This window comes from Acinonyx jubatus, chromosome A1 (assembly GCF_027475565.1).
Source record: "Acinonyx jubatus isolate Ajub_Pintada_27869175 chromosome A1, VMU_Ajub_asm_v1.0, whole genome shotgun sequence".
NCBI classification, from domain to species: Eukaryota; Metazoa; Chordata; class Mammalia; order Carnivora; family Felidae; genus Acinonyx; species Acinonyx jubatus.
In genome coordinates, this window is record NC_069380.1 from 205184647 (window position 1) to 205208178 (window position 23532).

Genomic DNA, 23532 nt, shown 5'->3' on the forward strand with positions numbered 1-23532 from the left:
AGCAGGGCATCCAGTCTCCTGAGGCCTCCGTGAACTGAAAGATAATGGTTATTTGTCAGAAAAACCCACCCACTGTTCCGTCAGTGGTGAGGAACCTCCCACCGCAACAGTGATCGAGAACGCTCACAGTTTGCTGTTGTTGAACAAATGATGTATCAATAATTGTTAGGTTTCCAAACACCATTACATTTCCAAACATAGCCTGAAGTTGTCTGGTATGAGATCAATGCCTTCCTCGGCAGCAACACTACTGTTTGTCCCCAGTCCTTAATTTAAAAGTCTATCCTAATTTACGGAGCCCCAGATCCAGCAACGCCAGGAGCTTATAAGCCGTTCTGGCAAAACCAAAGACGAGAGAGAAAATGTACAAAAGAAATAATGCTGAATGACCTAGGTCACTGAGGTGGATGACCATTGCGGTGGATGAGGTGGATCCCATTGAGGTGGATGTCTTCCCGTTCACATCTCACTAAGCATTTAATTCAGTTCTTTTTTAAAAAGATGGTACTCAGGGGCGCCTGGGTGGTTCAGTCCATTAAGCGTCTGACTCCCAATTTCGGCTCAGGTCACAATCCCAGGCTGTGGGATCAAGTCCCAAGGTGGTCTCCTCACTGAGTGTGGAGCCTGCTTAAGGTTGTCTCTTTCCTCTCCCTCTGCCCGCCCCCCCCCCCCAACCCTCCCCAGCTCATGTTCGCAAGTGCTCTCTCTAAAAAACAAATGAACAAAACAAAACAACCACAAAACGATGATATTCAGCCTCTGTTGTAATAGTTTTTCCTTAGTTTTTGGTACAACTGAAAGCTCTCGGGGAAACCAACCCATCTCTTGTGAGTCAGTTTAGATCCTTGGGTTAAAGAGAGGGGAACTGAACATACCAGCTTCAGCTGTGGTAAAGTTGCGACGAGTCCATTCACTCCATTTCCAGAAGTGGTTGGCATTAGCACAGCGCACTTGGGCCGCGTACTCTGTGGAAGGCTCCAGTTTCTTCATGAGGTGCTTACCATTCACCTTGACAGAAACATTTTGCTTCTTCGAAGAAAGGAAGGAAGGGAGGAAGGAAAAGAAGAAAATCAATGAGATGAACTGAAAAAAGGAGACAGGAAGAAAGAAGAAAGAAGACAGGAGGACCAGCGAGCATACTTCATGGCAAAGTCCAATCACAGCCTGGTCCATTCTGAGGTGGGGTACGACTAGTACTTCTTTGTGAAAAAATCTCGAAGGCCCTCTGCCCAATGCTAAAGCTTGTGATTAATTTCAGGACTGTTTTTAAACAGATGACCCATATCATCTGAACCCACACAGAAATAAGATTTTAAAGAGGTTTTATTCATTAGTCTCTCTGTTCAGGACATAAAGAGATTTTTGAAAACAGAAAGTGAAGCAGTATTCTTACTTGTATCACTTTTCCTTCACCATAGAGTTCAATCTGACACAATAGCGTGGAATAATTCCCAATGGAGTGGACCTTCCAGGTCATGGTGGCATTTGTGGCACTTACATTTTTGACAAATACGTTAAAGGGAGCCATTGGGTGAACTGCCAAAAAAAAAAAGGAAACAAAATTAAAAAAAAATTCAAGCATAAATCCAAAGACTTTGGTAAATAGGCAGCTCGTTTCTTATTTATTTTTGTTTAGTTTTGAAAAAATGGCAACAAAACCAGCCTTAGAGCACAGATGGAGTAAGCCAACTGTAGCCTTTCTCTCTCACCAATTATATTAGAAACTCTGAACAAAACATAAAAAGAAACTACTGAGGACTCTTAAAATTAAACAAAAGCAGGCAGATTATGAAGGAGAATCAAAACTTGGAGAAGGGACTCATGGGGAGAATATAACAGAGCCCAAAATCTAAATAAAATAACGTCAGTAATATCAAAGGTACAATCTAGAATTATTCTACCTACAAAACTCCAGAACATGTCACCAATTTCCAAGAGAAAAGACAGTCAAAGGATGCCAACCTCACGGTGACCTGCCCATAAGAATGCAATTCGTACGGACTTTAAGGCAGATCTGTGACATAAAAGTAAGCACATTTGAAATGAATAGAAGAAAAACACTTCTCAGCAGAGAAATAGAAACTATTAAAAAAAAAAAAAGAATCAAATGGAAATTTTGGAGCCAAAAAATATAATATCTGAAATGAAAAACTGACTGGATGAGGTTCAGGTCTTGAAAAAATAAAGAAAGCCCCTCCCATCCTGTCTATCCCCCTGAATCCAATTAAATATATCACATGGAGCATTCTCGAATATTCTATTTGAGAACTCTGATAGTGGCAGGCAGAGAAGACCAGAAATTCAAGTATTGCTGCATTGGTAGTGAGAGGGTAAAGGAAGGCTTCTATGTTTTACTTAAAGTGAAAAATACTAACTCTTGTGAAAGATTAATAACATATTGTAATCTCCGGCGGGGGGGGGGGGAAGGAATACAAATATATATAGGCAAAAGCCAGTAGATAAATTGAAGTGGAATACTAAAAAAGTATTCAAATAATCCAAAGGTGGCAGGCTGGGAAGAGATACTCAATTTTAGGGAGGTGTAGATCAAAAACAGAGGGAACAAATAGAAAATAACTAATAAAATGGTAGGCGTGCGTCCAACCCTATTAATAATTATGTTAAATATAAATGGTCCAAACATACCAATAAAAACAGAAATTGTCAGATGGGAGAGAAAACAAAAGCTGGCACGGCCCTCGCTTTCAAAGGGCAACAGAGGAGCAAGCACGAATCGACAACTACAAAATAAATGTAACGTTGCAAGTGGGGTCATGACAGTGAAAGTGTAAAAGGAGTTTTTGGCCAAAAAGATGGAGTTCTAGAAGTCCCTATCCTGAGCCTTCATTTTTTATCTCCTTTTCGGTCACTATCCACAGGCTGATGACTCACTCACAAGTCTAACTCTCCATCCCAGACTTGTTCGATGCGCTCCAAACTCTATATCCAACTGTCTCCTCAACATCTCCCCTGAGATATCTGAAAGACATCTCAATCTTGACTTGGTAAACACGGAACTCTGTGCTCCTGCTCGGAGCTGCTCTTCCCCAGTACCTCCCCATTTCAGGGGATAGTTCCAATACTGGCCCAATTGCTTAGGCCAAAACCCTTGCAATCCTCCTAAGGAACCATCTTAAATTCCTCTTCCCCTTACCATGCACATGCCTTCCCTAAGTAAGTGCTACCAACTCCATCCCAAAGTGAATTCACAATATGACCGCTTCCCCACCAACTTCATCACCCCATCTGGTCCAAAGTCTCTGCCTGACAACCGCAGCGGCCTCCTAACCAGCTCTCCACCTCCACCCCCGCCCCTGATGGTCCAGCCTGAGTGATCTTTTCCCACAGTGTGAGTCACATCATTTATCTGTCCTGATGAACACCTGTCAACACAACTAGGTAAGACCATCCAGTTCCACGGTTGTCACATGACCAGGACACTGCCTACCACCCAAATCTCCTTTATCTCTGGTATGAGCATGAGGACATTCTTTCTGTCTCTCCAACAACCCAGAGTTTGGTCTTATCCCACGACCTTTTCAAATCTTATTCTTTTTGCTTCAAATGCTCTTCCGCTAGACGTCTTCTACTTCTTTCTTCAACTCCCTCATCCTGATACAGGCATTATCTCCCCTAAACCTGAATTTTACCTTCTCCACAGCACATATCAGTACTTGAAGTACCCTATGTTTACTGTATGTCTCCACTCCCCGCTCTCAACCCCTCCTCCTACACACACTAGCAGACAAGCTCACAAGGGGCAGCTATCCAGTTATGTTCACTGCCAGGTCCCCAGTGCCCACCACACTGGAGGCACTCTGTAACTACCCAGCTGACTGAGTGGTGATGAATCTAAGAGATGTGTAGGAATTAAGAAGGTGAAAGGGGAAGGAAGAACATTCCAGAAAAAGTGAACAACACGTGTAAAGATTCTGCGTTTCATAAAAGAGAGAACAGGTGGTCAAACAATGTAGATCGAAACTACCATAAAATACCACGGTGTAGCCATTAAAGTGACAAAAATGAAAAGGGTGACCAACCATACCACCTTGGAAAGACTACATGAATTCAAGGGCAAGGGAATAATTGGTACAGCCACTTTGGAAAGCCATGTGGCACTGTCTCCTACGTGGCACATGCAAATTCTCTATGTCCTCACCAATCCCACTCTTAGGTATACACTCAAGAAAAACAACTGGAGATGAGTCCTGCACACATAATGCTCATATTAACACCACACCCAAGAGCAAAACCTTGATACAACCTGAAAAACCAACAAATGAGATGCCTGGACAAAATACTGTATACTTACACAATGAAATACTTGATAACAGTAAGAATCAATAGACTATAACAACACTCAATAATATGGGTCAATATTAGCAATTCAATATTATCTACATAGTAATTACTAAATTACTACATATAGCTTGATGTCTTTTACATACATTAAAACCAAACAAAATAAAAATACAATCTTTTTAGAATTGCATTAGAAGTGAGAATACATACTCCCATACAGGCACACACACGTGCACGATTTAAATGATCTCAGTGGAGGAACAGGGTGTGGGGGGCTGTGGGGCAGGAGATGAAGTGAGTTACTGTTAGAATTCTAGTCTAAAGGTGAGTAGTAAGCATACAGGTGCTTATCGCATCTTCAAAACAAATCATAGGGGACCAGGGGCCATGCATACATCCGTGAAGTGTGGCGTCGACAAGAGATATAGATTAAAACGTCCACGTAGGATGTGACTTAGGCTAACACCTACAGCACATTTCCTTGATCACACAGTGTGTCACACAACAACGAGTCAGTAACCACAGCAAACTCCGACACTGGTCTCACCTCGATGAGTCAAGTTGAAAAGAAGATGAACACTTCTCTTTCTTAAGTAGTTTTCAGCTGTGAGTGTGAAGTTGTACATTTCTTGGGAGTCTGGAGATACTTGCCAGTTACACCAGCTTTTGTGTTTACAAAGTGTCTTTTTCCCAGAAAACCTTAAAAGAAAAACACACCCAAAACAATAATTTCAGGGTTTCCACTTCTGTCAACGCAGATCTGCAACCCTGTACCCTTGGGGCACACTTGGTGGCTTTCAAACTGTGTTGCACACAATGGCACTGATCCACTTGCATCAACAAATACCACCAAGGAAGATGTTGTTTCAACAACTTCCATTTATGTGGTTAAAGGTTTATTCGGTTTATGTAGCGATGAATTGCTGACTGTCCACCCCCAACATGGGTGGTGAGAATACTCCTTAATTTATTTTGAATATTCTTAAACAGTTAGAAATTAGATATACCCAGATCACCAGATGGAACAATTTACACCACAAGATTCATCATTAACTGTTTTTATCATTTTTATGCTACGTTTTCCTTTCACGGAACTCAGGTGAAAAGCATTATACAGTTGTGACCGCTTAAAGACTTCTTTCTGACTCTGGTAGGGTGGTTGTAAACTATTTCTTCACATCGTCTGTAACATCTAAATGTGACCCTTATTGTTGGCACAAGAAGGGACCTGTCAAGAACGTAATCAGAGCCGACTTACGATTCAAACAAAGTGTAGCTTTGGGAAAGCTGTGTGAGCAAGCCAGCGTCGCTCCCGGGAGCCCAAGTACAGTTCAAAGTCTTCAAGTCCCGGGTTTCACAAGAAAAATCCTTGGGCTCTTCAAATACTTCTGGCCACACAAAGAAAACAGATGAAAGATCTAGTCAAATCCCTTTATTGAAAGACAAGGAAAATAGGAAAATCTCCCTTTGGGTCTGAGGCCACAGGGCTGAATGACAGAAGGATCACACTGGCAGCTCCAGAAGGTCACGTGTCAGGTGCCCCATCTTGGCCCCTTCTCTTCCTTTCCTTGTTCTTTTCTGAGGCATCACCGGGACGGGGACCGGTGGTAGTTCTGCGGTGAGCTGCACTGTGTCCATGTGATGAAAGTTGGACCCCCAGTACCTGCTAGTAGGCGCTCAACAAGTCGCCAAGTGTCAGAGTGAGTGAGCGAAAGAAAGAAAGAATGAATGAATGGAGTCAGTGTTGCCTGCTGCCTCACTGTGGAAGCTGGGGCTTGCAGACAGCCTCAGGGCTATTATGCTTGGGATGCCCTGAAGTCAGATTTGGGGAGCCATTAAACTCAGCAGCAGGGAGTGGGAGTTCTTAGGACCCGGGCAGCACCTCCAAGCCCCCGGAGCCACGAGGCTCTCAGAGGCTGTTCCAAGGGGAACAGCTGCACGAGGTGTCTGGGAGCCTGGAGTCTGCCCCTGGCAGCAGAAGCAGGGACCCGGCAGTCGCAGATATTGGCCTACCTAGCGAGCAGGGGAAGGGAGGCCTCCACACAAAACACAGGAGGCCAGCGGGCATGTATGTTCACGCAGACCTACATAAACAATAAAACGTTCCCTCTCCACTGGCTGCCACCGACGGAGGCACCTGACACTTTCTGCACCCACCTCAGAACAGGGATGGCCTCCATTTGCCGAATTCCTACTATGTGCAGCTACAAGTGTCGGGGCCAGGCCCCGTCCGTGTTCATTCACCCTCAAACAACCATTACTGGGCCCATTCACAGAGGAGGAAACTGGCTCAGAGAAGCTAGGAAACTTAGCCAACGTGACACGCCCAGGTGTGGGAAGATTTAAAGCCAGGTCTCCTGGGCACAGCACTGGCTGCCTCTCTGGAGTCGTCTGACCTGCCATCTCTCTCCCCACTGTCCAACTGCAGCACGGCTAAGGCGAGGCAGGGCCCTTCCCAGTGGCCCCGGCCATGACCTGAACTTTCCCCCCTTTAATACTCTTGGTTTCTAGGAAGAAAATGGTTCATAAGGGCAAGAAAACAACAGGAAATCCTGCAAGTACTGCTTCAGATGATCTTTGCCAGAGTCTCTCCTAAAAGATTCGGGAGACAAAAGAACATCCAGACCATGAGTAGAAATGCTTACTTGTCTTCTGGTAAAGGACATTCTAGCTACTCCATAGAAATGGGAAGAGAGAGCACAGAGAACGTACATACTTACTGGATACAAAGAGAACGATGCCTTTTATAAGGTCTCCTTGGTCTGCCTTACAATAGATATTTGTCCCAGTTTCTCTAACGAAAGGAACGTTCTTCAAGTGGAACACACAGACGTTTGGATCAAGTTGTTCTCCATGCATCCGTACGCCTTCCAAATAACAGGATATGTTGTTTTGATGGCTCCTAGAAACGTAACAAATGGTGACATTGGAGCCTTCTTCCACCAGCTTATCCTTAGGGAAAACGAACAATGGATCGTGTCCAAGAGAACTCTGTACTACAAGACAAAAAAAAGACAGCTCAGTTAGAACATCACTCAAGTCAAACCAGCCCCTCTGTTCTCCCTTCTCAACAGATAAATTTACCTCCTCTACCTCCTTGAGAAATAGGAGCCTAAATTTCTAGGCAAACCATTAAACTTGGGAGCCTGCAGAAACAATCCTTCCCAAGATGGCTCCTGTGGTCACACGAAAGCTGCTGCTGGACAAAGACAGCACGTCCTGTCACACTGGGATTACTGGGTCATGGCTAGAATCTGGCTAGGACAGTGGTAGCTGCCCTCCACGGACCGCAGCCACGAGGGAGGATCTGCATTCAGTGGGCTGCACATGATCTCATGCCATCCTTCCCCCCTCTCATCACCGCCACAGCTAGGTCTGAGCCCAAGCTCAGCAAATGTGGCAAAGCCACATTCACACCTGCCAGGTCTGCCCATCTCCACGGCCATGTGTCCCTCTTCATTTCTTCTCACCTTCTCAGAAATGCCAGTCACTCAAATATCTCCTGTTCCATTGTGTCCCCTTCTGTATGACCACCAGTGTATAAAACTCCTCAGGTGTCCCGCATTGTAAGCCAACTCGCCATCCTCCCCATGCTTCCCTCCAGCCCACTCTGGACCTGCTCCTCCATGGTCAGCCTCCCTGAAGGAGCTGCCCCTTTCTAAGCGCTTGGCCCCATTGCTCCTGCTCACTCGGCCCACTGCTGTCACTGAAACTGCCACCAGCAACGTCACCCACACCGTGTAGCCTGGGCATAGGAGCGCTCTTAAAGGTCCTCAGGTGATTCTAACGTGTAACCATGGTTGAGAACCAGCGTTTGGGGGTTAGGAACCATCAGTTAGGCTTTCCATTTGTTCCTGAGTAGTTTGGAGGTTATAGTTTTGAGAAATCTAGTCTATCTTATCAAAGTTGTTACTAATGTTGTTCTCTCTCTCTCTCTCTCTCTTACTATCTTTTTATTTTAATCTCTGTTTTTCTTGTGTGTGTTCTCTTTCAACAGTTGGATGTGATGTGAAGAGGGCGGTCCCTGGACCCACGCTGTCAGGTTGGAATTCTGGCTCTATGGCTAACTGGCTTGATGACCTTGCGTGGGTTCTTTAAACTAAATGTGCCTCTGGTTCCTCATCTGTGAAGTGGGAATAATACTAATACACATTTCAAAGGACTGAGTTGAGGGCTAAATGAATATGTAGACTACTTAGAATATGACTAGAATGCAGATTTAATTCTATTACCAGTATTAAACTAATCACTAGGCTACTCACGGGTTAATGTGTTATCAGTTTGACTTAATAAATTTGCATAAACACTTAACATTCCTGTTCTACTGGCAGGAATTTCAGATACTCTGGCAGGGTATATAGGTTGAGAGAGAGCCAAATGCCTTTGCTTTAGAACCTGCCTATAGTTCAAATGAAGCATAAGAAACTGGAGAAATCTACTCTAAATCTTAATTATAAAAAAATTAATTTATCAAAATTAAGAGATATTGAAGACATATTTATCCATAATCTCATTACTCAAATGAAGACCCAATTTTACTTTTCCATATTTCACCCCCTTCTGTCTACATCAGGCATCTTCGGACTATAGCTCTGGGCCAACTCCAGCCTGCCATCTGTTTTTGTAAATAAAGTTTTATTAGAACACAACCATTCTCATTTGTCTCCATATTGCTTAGGACTGCTTTCATGTTAAAATAGCACAGCTGAATAGTCCTAAGACCACCAAGGTCTGTAAAGCCTAAAATATTTCCTATTTTGCCCTTTACAGAAAAGCTTCCCAACCTCTGTTCTAGATGCATACACATTTTGTCCTATTCTAATAATGACATGTGCAATTTATGTCCTGCCGTGTTTTCTTAGCATTGCCTGTGTCACATGTTTGGAAAATGAATATGAAGGTGTCTGAACTTGCCTAATTACCTCAATGAGCAAATTCTGAGGCAAAACCATAGATGTCTATCTCCTGGTGGCAAGTTTCACACCCACAGTTTTTAGTTCCAAGGGAAGACAAAGAAAAACAATGTCCTTTTTCTACCCAGGCTCCTCAAAAGAGACTTCCACTATTTGACTATTGATCCCCAAATAATATTAAATATGAAACACTTTAATTCTTTTATCACCTCACTCCTTACCATCTACCTCCTCCCACGAAGTCCAATTGCTCCAGAACCTCAGCTCAGGGACCTGGGCGTCATCCACCGCACCCCTCATTCTTACAGAGTGTTTCGCACATTCCAAAGGAAGCTTGGATTCCCAGCTCCAACGCAGAACTTGGTTCCGCTTCACAGTGGTGCTATAGTTCTCCTAGAAATAAAGAGAAAAACTTGGAAACATGGAGCGATGCTGCCCTGGAAAATGGCTTGACCAGTTACCCCAAAGCGCACACCTGAGAGCCCAGCGAAGCTCCCAACACGCGCAAGCGTAGTTCATTCCCAATCAGCCAGTCACCCCTGCTCCAATGTCTCAGCAGCACCTGCCGCAGCCTCCTGTCCTTTGAGAACTCAGCTCCCGTGCCCTATGGCTCATGTGGAGGAAGTGAGACAAAACTGAAGCTACTTACGTCTTAGGGGAAGAGAGCAGAGTCGGAAGGTAGGCACCGTGCTTGTCACACAGGCCTGCTGAGAAAAATTTTTGCAAACTAGAGAACTGAGTCACTCTTTAAAAATAAGGAAGACCAGGGGTGCCCGGGTGGCTCAGTCAGTTAAGCTTCTGACTTCGGCTCAGGTCATGTCATAGCTTGTGAGTTCGAGAACCCCCCCACCCCCACCCCCACCCCCCTGCAGTCAGGCTCTGTTCTGACAGCTCAGAGCCTGGAGCCTGTTTCGGATTCCGTGTCTCCTCTCTCTCTGCTCCTCCCCCACTCACACACTGTCTCTCTGTCTCAAAAATAAAATAAACAATACGAAATTAAAAAGTATAAGCAAGACTAATGAGTATTTTTTTAACATTCATTTTTAGCCAGGGTCGGATCATGTTGGCCAAATCTCAGTAGAGAGGGCAGCCCTTCATGGCACCCAGGAGTTCCACTGTCAGAAGCCAGTAGATGGATCTCCATGAGGCCCGTGGGCTTTGTTTGTCTGTTTTCTGTTTCGTTTGGTTTGGTCCCTTATCTTTGTAGACCTGGTGGCCACAGGGACTGGATCCTCTTCTTTGAGCTCCATCTGTCAGAATGTCAACCACACAGGAATGTCTTCCACTGTGGGAAGCTTGCCCACGTGGAACTACAACTGGTCTTCCCCCACAGCCTTTAATCTTGACCTTTCTAAATTACTGGTATTTTCATTCTCTAGTTCCATAGGCTTCTATGGCTCCTGTAAACCATCTACAGCCATGTATATTCTGACCCCAACCTACCTCTCCCTTGCAGGAATCTCTCTGGACACAGTGCTCTACCTCGCACTTCGGGAATAGCTTTACGCTTTTCCACCTCAGCGTTTCCTCACACAGGGCCCCTGGCTCGGGTCCCCACTCTCCTGCACACTGTGCAGGTGCAGGACGCACCCAACCCCACCTCTCCTGAAGCCCTCCTGTACACTGTGTGTAGCTGCTGGTACTTCATCTGTCCTTGTGTCCCTGGCTTGAGCATGGCCCCAAGACCGCAGGGACTGGGTTTTATTCTTGTTCACGTCCCACACGGCTCTGGGCACGCATGCTCCTCGGTGGGCCCCTCCAGGACACCGGCTCTCGGCCCCCACAGCTGGGTGACGGGACAACAAACACCTGTGCTTCCTGCGGAAAACTGAGTCTGAACCCCCATCTCTAAGGGCCAAGTGCAAGCCCTACAATCAAGAGGATGGGGCAACATGCATGTCACACACAACCTGGAGCTGGCAAACCTTGAGGCCTGCCCTCCACTGATGCCTTCTTCTCTTCCCAGGCTGCCAACCTTAACCATCACCCTGGGCAGAAGCCAACCCAGCCCTGGGGTGAGAGTACCTCAGTCCACCTGGGCGGCACCCGAGGGTGACCGTGCTCATCCTCTATGCAGGACTGGTGAGTTACGGAATGTTTCTATCTCGGTTTATTGGATTGTTTTATCTCTAAACTACAAAATATATTTTTTATTTTTATTTTTTTGTGATTTATTTATTTTTCAGAGACAGAGACAGAGTGTGAAGGGGAAGGGGCAGAGAGAGAGGGAGACACAGAATCTGAAGCAGGTTCCAGGCTCTGAGCTGTCAGCACAGAGCCCGACATGGGGCTTGAACTCACAAACCGTGGGATCATGACCTGAGCTGAAGTTGGACGCTTAACGGGCTGAGCCACCCAGACACCCCTATTTTTTATTTTTTTCTAAAGTTTATTTATGTATTTGGCGGGGGGGCAGATAGAGAGAGGGAAAGAGAGAATCCCAAGCAGTCTCTGCTCTGTCAGCACAGAGCCAGACATGGGCCTCAAACTCACGAACCACAAGATCATGACCTTAACTGATTGAACCATCCAGGAGCCCCTAAAAAAATATTTTTTAAGTATAACTTTTCAGGTCCTGATCTATGCAACTTCTACTATTTAATATGAGCAGTCTTGAGTATATTTTGATTAAATATTGTTTAAGAGCAAATACCAAAAACAAAACAACAAGATTGTATCCATAATGGAGACCCTGCTGTCAACAGGCCACAGTCTGGATTTTACCTCCTTCTCTTTGAGATTTAGCCTCTTTTGTCGTCTCCACTGTCCCCAGCCACTCCACGCACCTCTCTGCTGGACCCACCCCACAGCCCGCTTCATACAGGTCACACTCCACCTCTTCCAGCTTCCCCACCTGCAGCCAGAGTGGACTTTTCAAACACGTCCAACCAGATCCTGTCATTCCTCTCCTTATGGCTGTCAGGATAAAACAGGAGAAGTGACCATGACCCCCAGTGTCCGGTGAGGCCCACCCCTGGGTCACGCCCGCCCCCAAGTGCTCAGTGTTTTCAGGCCTGGGAGCTCACAGCCCTTCCCTCTGGGCCTTGGCTCAGACCTGTGGGCTCTTCCCAGAACATTCTTCTCCACCCTCCCTTCTACACTAGCTTCTAATCTTGTCTCTTATTTTGGCTCAAACCGTCTCTACACTAGCTTCTAATCCTCTCTCTTATTTTGGCTCAAACCATCCTTTTTCAAGTTGCTGGAGAAGGTTCGGCCTAATCCCAACCCCTCAGCGACCTTGTCAGCTGCCAGCATGGCGCTTCCCACATTTAGGACACCCTTGTTCCTGCGTTTACCTCCTCATTCCCGCTCAGCGCTCACAGACCTGTGCCTTGAATTAATGGCTGGACCCAGGCTCCCAGTCTCCAACGATGCGCTGAATGATCTCATCACTTCATTAACATGCTGTGGGCTCTATTTCTTTCAGACGCTACTTGTGTGGGTTCTGTCTAACCACAATTTGTGCTGTGTGCTGTTTAAAGACTCGCAATGCAGGAGATAAAATTTTCCTTGAATGCATCAATTCAGTGATTACAAAAAAAAAAAAAAAGTGATGAACTGTGTTTGGGCTGTTTTCACCAATTGAAGTGGCAAGTTTCATTCGGCCCCGGCAGACACCAGTAAGTCACAAGAAACTGGCACACGCATCGATACAGAAGTCCAACTGAGGCCACCGACTGGCTCCTGAGGTGCTCGCGGAGCCCCGGCCGACGGCTCCGGGCCTCCTTCTGGGCTGGAGCTACCACCCGACTCTGCCTTCTGCCACTGCCGGGACCATAAAGCAAGTGGCTGGATGGGCCGAGGGCAGAGCCCGGCCCAGGGGAGACCGTGTAGAGCCCGTGGCCGCCAGCAAGGCTCTGAGTGGCCCTCGCCCTCTGGGAGGTGGCTCAGGGGCCCTGGCCCAGCTGTGAGCACTTGGGGCAGGGGGCTCTTGCTAGGCCTGTTTAGGAACAGGACCATCTGAGGCATGAGTCCTAAAAGCTACTCCTTCTGCGCATGAATGAAAGTGTCCCGCCAGGCTTGCATTACAGGGAACGGCCTTATGAAAGGGAGATGGCGCTCGAGACAGAAGCAGACCCCCTTGGCTGCCTTTCTTCCCCTGCACTGGAGGGGGACCCTCATATCTTTCCTTGACTTTAGGCCTGCGAGGTTCAGACAAGGGCTTCTCACGGCACTGTTGTGGGACACACGGCCACTGACGTCCTGGGGACTGCGTGTGGCCATCATCGCTGACCAGGCACGTGGGTGAAGGAGGGCACTGCGCTGACTCTGTCACCTTGAGTAGCACAACAGACCTCTCTAGGCCTTGGTTTTCTCCTTTCCCCCCGTCAGGCTGAGCTGGGTGATATGGGGACAATACCTTGGACAAAGACCTTGAGTCTTAGTAGTTACAGAAGTAGGTTTCACAAGGTGCTTTACCCTGAGAAAAGAACTCTTACACGAATCAAAGGTGAAAACAGATATGAACAACTGCCTGTTAGGAAAATAGAAAATGGAACCCAGTCCGTCTATGGTCAGTGTCACTTCTGCTAGTAGTGTGAGGTACTAGTTTTCCATAGATTCTTCCAGCATTTCTCCTGAATTTCTTTTTCTTATACAAGTAGTCTCAATATGACCTTTGCGTAATATTTTACTGGGTCCAAATCAACAACGAGTGAGTGTATCCATCAAAGATATACAAATACAAAAATGATTAGCATGAGGTACAATAGTGGGAAGATGTACCGACGGTGGGAGGTGAGCAGCTGTCCATGAGCATTACTGTTGTTTAAAATCAGAACACCAACGAGCTTTCATTCTTGGTAGTTTCCCATGGACGTGTGGAATTGCAGACCTGGTATCAATCCTAAATTCACAGAGTCAGAGTTCTATTTAATTTAGGCCTCTCACTCAGATCTCAAATGCAATCACGAATATGGAAAGTAACTGGAGGCTTCAAAATTAGTGGCATTTATGGGGCACCTGGGTGGCTCAGTCAGTTAAGTGTCCAACTTCGGCTCAGGTCATGATCTTGTGGTCTGTGGGTTCAAGCCTCGCATCGGACTCGGTGCTGACAGCTCAGAGCCTGGAGCCTGTTTCAGATTCTGTGTCTCCCTCTCTCTCTGCCCCTCCCCCCGCTTGGGCTCTGTCTCTGTCTCTCAAAAAAATAAGTGTAAAAAAATTTTTTTTTAAGTAACATAAAATTAGTGGCATTTATACTTTACTAAAGGAACTAACCATTCTGTACCCTGTACCCATGCCTCCACTGCCTGAGAGAAGACTGTCCTTCCACTGAGCAAATGGAGGTCCCCAGCAATGACACATCCCTGTGTTTCCCTTCAATTCAGGCAAATTCTCTGTTCCCCTTCAATGAGACAACATTCCATTGTACTGTCTTTCAACATCCCATGATAATGAACGAGCATGATGTATGTATAGATTAATTAAGATTCCCTGGACCATAAATGGAAATTGAAAGAAACCACCAAAGTGTCACAGTGCACTAGATGGAGAAGCATCAGCTAAATGGACACAACCATGATTTGAACCAAGGCAAGTGAAAAATCTATTCCAAAGAATTCAAAGGCAAAGAGATTGTGAAAATAAGGATTTTCACAATTTAATCTGTTGTAGAAAAAGCCCCAAGTGAGGCAACAAAGAACATCCTGTGCTACTCTCCAACATGGTAGGTCCATGAAGAACCTCTTTCTTTACTGGATAGAAATGTATTTCAGCATGGTATGAGCAAAGAAACTGACAAGAAGAATGTTGCCAAAAAATTATACCTTATTTAGGAAAATCTCTGGTGGACAGGGAAGAGGAAAGAGGTTGACCTTCATGGATTTTTGGAATCTAGGACTCATAAGGACAGCCCCAAGAGCCTTCTTAGGGGACAGGGCAGAAATGAAGAAATAATCTATTTTCTTAACACATCTCATCCAACCTACTGAACCAAAGATGTCATGTTACTTTGTCCTCTACCCTCTTAACTAAAAACACAGAAAGGTAACTGTTTAGGAAAACCATTTTGTGTTGCTAAGTGTTTCCATATTGGGATTTTTGCAAATGTTATAAAAGACAAATCACGGTGTCAGAAAAGGAGTTTTAAAATGTTGAGCCAAAAAGACGAAAAAATACTTACCACCCAGATGACATTAGATGTTTTAATTCTACTGATTTCTATCTGAAAAACCATTTTTAATTCCTGATGATAAGCAAGGTTGTGGACACTCCATTGTAAATGCAAACACTGACGTGCAGAATCGATGGAAACTTCCAGTGATTCAGGGGCCAATGACAAAGGTTCAGACAAGACTGAAAGACCAAAACCAAGACATTTAATACAAACAATGAAATTTAATAGGAGCACAACTGAACAGTCACAGATAATAAACTGGTCAATATCACCATTGTTTAGTTTTGGAAAATACTGCTCCCATGTGCACCTTAGAATCAGACATCTTAAAAATCTGTAAGGGAATTTAGAAGCCAGTTGGTAGATGAAGAAATTAAGATCTAGATAAATGAAATGGCTTGCTCAAGAAGACACAGCGAGTTACTAAACTGATAAACAGTAAAACAAAAGGATATTTTATTGGGCAATCCAACTGGTTTAGAAACTTCTAGCAAGGCCAAATAAAGCAAGAGGACTCTTGGCTATAAATGTCATATTTCTGGAAATCAAAAAGAATTATCTCTCTGAAAGTCAATATTTTATAGTTTATTAAAAGACTATGAAGTGGGAGCACATCCTATCTCTAGACATGATTACTTATGTGTCAATGCACTAAACTTAAAACACCTCTGGCAAGAATTTACTAAACTCTTTGGATGAGACCAGCAAGGCAGTTAGTGTGATGTCAAATAGTTGTGACAACATTCTTAGCTCAAGGAGGGAACACAGCTGGAGAGGCACAAGGGGCTAAGAATAAGTAAATCCATGGAGAGATAAAGCTGATTGGCGATTGCTGGGGCTGAGGAAGGGAGGAATGCGAAATAACTGCTTAATGATTATAAGGCTTCCTTAGGAGGTAATAAAAATGTTCTCAAATTACAGATGTGATGGTTGCATATTTTGAATGTATTAAATATCACTGATTTGTTCATTTTAACCATAAAATAATTAATTTTATCTTACGTGAATTTCACTTCAATAAATTTTTTTTAATATATGTGATCATGATGATGTTCAAATAATACAGAAATTGAGTCCCCACCAGGTCCATCCTACCCAATCCCTTCTCTCCCCATTGCCAAGTTTGAATCCTATGTTTTTCTTGACCTTTTTCATACACTTTCTAAAAATACACTGAACTATACATTCCATTTTGTACTTTTCAAAGTACTTATGTTATTTTTTAAAAAGCTATGGAGGGGGGCGCCTGGGTAGCTCAGTCAGTTGAGCGTCCAACTCTGATTTTGACTCAGGTCATGATCCCGGGGTCGTGGGATCAAGCTCTGTGTCGGGCTCCGTGCTGACAGCACAGAGCCTGCTTGGGATTCTCTTTCTCCTCTCTCTGCCCCTCTCCTCTGCCCACACACACACACACACACACACTCTCTCTCTCTCTAATAAAAAATAAAAAAAAAATTTTAAAGAAAGCTATAAAGGGAGGTAAAACTACTCTATTTCTGGACAGAGAGGTTGAGTGATTTTAACTTGCTTTTTTATACTTTTCTGTATTTCGTAAATGTTCTTCAGAAATATGCATTACTTTCAGAGCCATATGTTAGGTTTTAAAAGAAATATTTCTCTAAGATAACGGGTTCACTTCACTATGATGACACTTTCAGAATGCATAATTTAGTCCTGTAAGTCACTTTGCACCAAAAGGCTGGGCACCAGTCACTTTTCCAGTTTTATTTCCCACTGAAAATTAATAAATTGGTATTCTGATTCTTCTTTTTTAATGTTTATTTTTGAGAGAGAGAGAGAGAGACAGATAGACAGAGTGTGAATGGGGGAGGGGCAGAGAGAGAGAGAGAGAGAGGAAGACACGGAATCCGAAGCAGGATCCAGGCTCTGAGCCATCAGCACAGAGCCTGAGCCTGACGTGGGACTTGAACTCACAAACCATGAGATCATGATCTGAGCCAAAGTTGGACGCTTAACTGAGTGAGCCACCCAGGTGCCCCAGGAAGGAGTATTTTTCATAACTGTGGCACCAGTAGCCCCGGGGAATGCCGGTGCCTGCTAAATTATCCCGTCTTTCCCAGCCCTCATCGCATCCTGTCTGCATAGTGGTTTGTTGCCGTCGGTCTCACACTCTAGATTCAAACTTCCTGGGGGGGAGAGGCTGAGGCGTAGGCATCTCTGAATGGACTCTTGTCCCCAGCACTTGGCACAACATCTTCTCCACAGCAGACGCTGACCTCAAATTAGAGAGACCCAGGATCTCCACAAGGGCTCAGGAGCATGACAAGCACTGGCTCACTAACACCTCTACTCGGCCTTGGCGTTCTCTTCTCCCCAGGGCTGCTTTTCTAAGCCCTTGTTTGGGCACTGATCGCAGCGTGCGGAAATAGCCTCTCCTGTGTCCCCGCCAAGGACTGGGAGCTAAAGAAGGGTGTAACTGAGTCTTACTCAGCTCACTGAAACCAAGACCAGTAACGCACCTGTCACAGTGTAGACACCATGACCGCCTGCTGAATGAATGAGTCAACCACCAGCATCGACTCTTTCTGGAAGCTCTAGGAAGCTATCGCATGATGCTTTAGGCAAAAGAGGAACACTATATGGATGTATGCTATCAGTGAGTGTTGAGTGACTCAGGTAGTTGAGAGACATCAGTCAGAAATAATTTGGTCAGAAGCAATTGAGGACTTCCTTGGGAAAGAGTGGGAAATGTCAAGGTAAAGTCAGAGAGATTAAGGGACCTCAGAGATTCTGAAGTCCAACCCCATTATTTTCCAGATGAGAAAACTGAGGTTAAAAAAAGGGAAGGGACTTTCCCAAGGTCACACAACTAGAACAGAACTCAGAGTTCTTGGCCCTTGGCCCAGCTCTCTTTCTATAATGTGCACTGGAATGGGGCCAAGAAGGGCAGACTTGGCGATCAGACAGGCCCGGGTTTCATCACAGACTCTCCTCCCACTTTCCCCACCCAGCTTCTCTGTCTGGCCCCAACACTACTTAAGAAAATAAACCATCATCCACTTACAAGTTGGGACATCACACAGCCATTAAATATAATGCTATTTCAGAAGAATATTTACCCTCAAAGGTAAAAACCCTCATCATAATGTTGTATTGTGTGAATAAGTATATAATAAAGTATGTATTACTAAAGTATACATACTTCACCCATACATACTTTCATACTTTTCCTATATTTAAGAAATTATAGAACTTCCCAGCATACATACTTATACTATACACAATATACATACTTTATACATAGTTTAATAAGTATCTATATAGTATAAATACTCCCAGTATATATAGTACCAGTTTACTTCCATAAAAAATCTATGTATTTGCATCTCCATGTTGGTCTGTATATACTTGCACGAGAGAAAAGAAGAAAATACAACCAAATGCTAGAGTCGTGATCTCTGACTGAAGCAGACATAACCCAGGGCTAACTGGAAGTGAGTCTGGGCTCTGTCTCATTGTTCGGGAGAAGCTAGGTCGTCTGAACCGGAGTCTCAGACCCGAGCCTGGCTGGGTCATCGGGTGGGAGATTTAGCAGGTACTTGGCAGATGCAGCAAAAACCGAGACAAGAAATCCAAGCAGTGTAGGTGGGGACAGGAGCAGGAAGCTGGCAGAGCAGGCGAGCTGAGCTGAGAAAGCTGGAAACACAAATAAAGACTGGTGGAGAGAGAAAGAGGTACATGCACGTCTGATCTAAATAAAAGAGGCTGGAAGTGTGTTTTCTTCACCAGAGTTTCCTCTGAGAACAGAGTGTGTTGTAAATGGAAGGCACACAGTCTGTTGTCGTTGGATCAGATAATGAGACTTCACTAGGGAAGTGAGCTGTGCCAAAAGCCTGGAATTAAATGCCTAGGATTTCCTGGAGAGCCTGGAGTGGGGGTGTGGTTCTGTCTGGGAATCAGGGGCTCTAGCTGGGCCTGAACCTTCCTATGGTACGGACCACCCACTCAGTCCAGTTGTGTCACGTTTAGCAAGTAAGATAGGGTGAGGGGGACACAGACTACAAATGAGAAGTCCTAATTCCCGTCTTTCAGCTCCAGATTATGGGGGATTATCAATAAACTATGAATTTTAAGAAGTCAGAAAAGTAGCATCTTCTCATGTAGTGTGAACCTAAAAGAAACAGACCCAGACCCAAAGAATATCAGAGAACTGAGCTATTATCAGAACAAAATCTCCTTTTTATTTCTAAACATCTTTTCACGGAGTTTTAAAGGAAATAGAAAAATTCTATGGGTATTTCTTGCAAACATCATTTTCATGAATCAATGGAAAGGAACTGTGTGAATAATCACTCAGAGCATATGCCTGTACTTTGTGTTACGAAGGGAGTATAGCAAATAAACCCAGAATGAGGAAAATGTAAAGCTTTGTAAAATACAGGTGAAAGCAACACAATTTTTTTTAATGTTTATTTATTTTTGAGAGAGGGAGACAGAGAGAGAGAGAGAGAGAGAGAGAGAGAGAAACAGAGAGAGAAACAGAGAGAGAGACAGAGCGTGAGCAGGGAAGGGACAGAGAGAGGAAACACAGAATCCAAACCAGGCTCCAGGCTCTGAGCTGTCAGCACAGAGCCCAACACGGCTCAAGAAGTTGGACGGATGCTTAACTGACTGAACCCCTCAGGCACCCCAACTAATGTTATAAACCAACAGACTCGCTCACTCTTGACGGTCAAGCTAGTTCAAAGTAATATACCAAGTATTTATAAACATCCTACAAGTGTTGACGAGATTTACAAAGTTGGTATTTTGAAAAACCCCTTCATTGGGAGATTAGCTAAGTAACAAACACCATTTCTTCATCCATAAACAGAATTTCTTTACTTAGCATACTGTCTTGCAGCAAAGAGCTGCTCCGTGAATGCAGCTGAAGGACATCACAACTTGTTCTAACCTAGTGGCCAACACTGGGCTACTGTGCCCCGTCTCCACATGGCAAGGCACAGAAGGAATTTCTCTGGCAATGGCCATGTAGAGTGTCTATACCACAAAGTTCTGCCAGATTAGATCCACTCACAAGTGCCTCGATGACCAGTGCACTGACCAGGAAATCAGGGTCACAGTGTGGCTGATTACAATGAGCAATGAAGACCAGGATAGTCAAGACTAAGGAAACCATTACTCCTCACCAATTCCAAGTGATGGAGTGAACGCCTCACCAATTCCAGGTAATTGCCAAAGAAAAGAAGACTTGTTCCACTTTTCTCCAAAGCACCAATTACCTTGGTTTTTTTATCTGTTTTTTTTTTTTTCTTTACCATTCTTTCCACTTCTTACCTTCACTCTGGTAAGTTTTCAAGGACAGCAATGCCAAGAGGAATGTTGTCTGAAAGGCTGAAAAGAGAGCCATAGGTTCTGGTTTTCTGAAAAAGATAAATTATACACAAGGAAAATTTTATTCAATTTTAGCTCTGAGCAGGTTTCTTTGACCCAATTGTGGTAGACGATGGTATTAAGGGCTCCCACTCTCGTCTCCTCCCTACGTCCATGCCCCTTGTCAGGTGAGTCTGGAGTTCCCCCTGCCCCGCAAAATAAGAGTGTAGTTCCCTGCTCCGTGTGACTTGCCCTGACCCATAATAACACAGAAGCAGCGGGGTGCCAGCTTGGAGCCTAGACCTCAAAATGCCTTGTGTAATTCTGCTTGCTCTTCTGTGTTTCTTTGGCACGAAAAGAGCACTTCTGGCCTCCCCACCTGGACCCAGGAGGAGAAGGAGCAACACGGGAGGCAGAACTGAGTCACCACGGCTGCTCCCCCAGGGGCCAGCCGAGCTTAGCCAGCAGCCGGCCAACAGCAGCCGATCCCTGGTGCAGGAGCAATGACTGATCACAGTGAGCGTGCCACCGAGGCTGTGTGCCAACAGACAAGTGACCTACCAATTTCTTCAGGCCAAGCGAAGGTTGGTAAAGAAGGGTAAAGCAAAGAAACGAAGTTAAATCTTTAAAAAAAAAAAGGACCATGGTCAGAGAAGAGCTGTATTTGAATTGATTACTTACAGAGGAGTCATCTCCCTCAATAATATTTCACCGAGGAAAAACAAGCACATTCCACCTAGAGAGATAGGCAGTGTCTCACTGTTCAAAATAGTTTCCGGCTTTCCTTGCTTTAGAGGAGGCCTGTAAACGGCAGGTCAAAGAACTGCACTGATTCATCGGGTCCTTTGACCACAGGCCAACCTGAGGGCACAAAGAATGAACCTCGGTGACCTCCAGAAGGCTAGCATGTTCTTAATATATAGTAAGAGTGTTAGTCCACGGAAGCCTTGAGTTTCACTTTTTTACTTCAAAGTCTGACTCATCGCAGAGAGAGGCAATTAAACAGCTCAGAGCCCATTTTGCCTCTGTCTAGCCACCTGGACTTCATCAAAAGCCAGAAAATCAGTGAACCACATCACCCGTTTTCACTACCCCCAACTAAATGGGAACAGCAGTGAAGACAGAAAAAGACTCCACCAAACCATTCCATTCTTCTAGGGTAGTCAAATCTGCTTACACACGAGCCCGCCTGCAAACAGAAGCAAAAGTCTGCAAACGACGGATTTTAGTCACAGTCCTTTAAGCACCACCTTCCACTACTTCTACTTTTGGCGGACGGGTCATGCGTCCCCCTCTAACATCCCTACTTACAACTTCAAACAGGTTCCTGTTACAATTAAATATCAAAGCCAGGGAGAAAACCAAATTCAAGAGAAAATCGTTTCTGCTCAGAGCCAAAGGCAAGGCAAAGGAAAATGCTGGCACGAAGCCTCAGGCGCTCAGTGTGCAACTGAAGCATCCTTCCGGTCCTAGTCTACGGGTACAGGATCTTCCCGTCCCAGCACCGACATCACCTGAGGAACGCAGGGTGCCATGCTGTGAGGAAATCTCATCCCATAAATCGAAGACCAGATGGTTCAGGGAGTGAGGTAGGCTGCCTGATGTTCTCTGTACGAAAGGGCTCTTTGAAGTGTTTTTAGAATTTTGGAGTTCTGGTAAGTCAAACAGTTCACATGTTGCAAAATGTAAACGAATTATAGAGACAGAGAAACTTAAAACCAAAAGTTAGAAGCCACCTACCCATCGAAGGTAACCAGAAATTAAAGAATAAAGTTTTCATGTAACAAAGCCAAAACTATGAGCATTTACAAAGGACTTGTTTCTATGGTCTGATGATCACAGGAAAGTCTTTGAGAAGCACCAGGACGGTCCCGTCTGGAAGTCCCGCCTTCCCCCACCGTCTCACACATGGCAGGTTGTGAATCCGAGGAGGCTGGCTTCAGCAGCCATTCAGATCCACGGTTTTTCCTTTCATCTGTTCTGACGTGCACCGTTTTAGACGTGCTGGACAGGTGGCAAACGGGACACAGCAGTCACTGCCTGCACCTGGGCGAAGTGCTTATTTCCCGTGGTGTGACTGGACAGCCCCCATCCCAACACTTCAGGCCCCAGACCACGCCAGGACCACTTGCAGAGGGATTACGGGTCCTGGCTGTCGTCTGAATACTCTGGCAAAATCAGTAAAGTTCACCAAAACTTGCAGAGTGACAGTCAGCAGCTGGAAGAACATCCCAGAGACACCGGTGTCAGCCTTTGGGAAACGCCGCACGAACAGTTTTCCCGACGCCTGATGCCGTGCGAAGGACACAGACACCCAGGGCTCTGAGTCAGCTGCTCCCAGGCCCCAGGTGACCCTGCACAGCCCATGTGGCCCCCACCCCTCCTCCTCTGTAAACCTGCCTCCAAAGACCCTGTGCCTACTCCGAGGGCACCAGCTCTTGGCTGGTGAGCTCCCCACAACCACAGGGAAGAACCTGGAGGTGAAGGGGTGAGTGGCACCCAGACGCTGAGGTGGGAGAGTGCTGGGCTCATTCAAGGAACAGCAGGAGCTCCTGCTGCAGTGAGAGGTGAGAAGCAGGAGGTGAAAACAGAGGGTCCACAGAGGGAGAGCAGACAGGGAACCATTTTCCCAACTGTGGCCTCTACCCTGAGCCAGGTGAGAGCCACTGGGGAGTTTCGGGACAGGAATAGCCTATCTCACTCACCAGAACAGGAAGAGACTGGTGGGGACAGGAGGGGGCAGGAGCGGTGGGAGGGACAGCAGTTAGGAAGGTCTGCAGTAGTCCAGGGACAATGGCACTGGCTCAGGCCACGGTCACGGCAGTGGAGGCGGAAACAGCAGTGGAACTCAGGAGAGATCTGACAGAC

At 45.4% G+C, this 23532-nt stretch overlaps 1 protein-coding gene across 4 annotated transcripts in view; it reads right to left on the bottom strand.

The window, feature by feature from the left end:
- Nucleotides 1-23532, bottom strand: part of OSMR (oncostatin M receptor) — a 56346-nt gene that overhangs the window by 22071 nt on the left and 10743 nt on the right. For 3 of the 4 annotated variants that reach the window (XM_027075691.2, XM_027075704.2, XM_053201360.1), the window contains exons 2-9: nt 20629-20714; nt 15337-15509; nt 9437-9608; nt 7023-7298; nt 5561-5690; nt 4850-5001; nt 1394-1536; nt 876-1029 (exon numbers count right to left, since the gene is read on the bottom strand). In XM_027075691.2, coding sequence (XP_026931492.1) covers nt 876-1029; nt 1394-1536; nt 4850-5001; nt 5561-5690; nt 7023-7298; nt 9437-9608; nt 15337-15509; nt 20629-20701 — 1273 coding nt within the window. In that variant the 5' untranslated portion in view covers nt 20702-20714. The remainder of the gene's footprint in view (nt 1-875; nt 1030-1393; nt 1537-4849; nt 5002-5560; nt 5691-7022; nt 7299-9436; nt 9609-15336; nt 15510-20628; nt 20715-23532) is intronic. The other variant, XM_027075701.2, reaches the window with a different exon arrangement.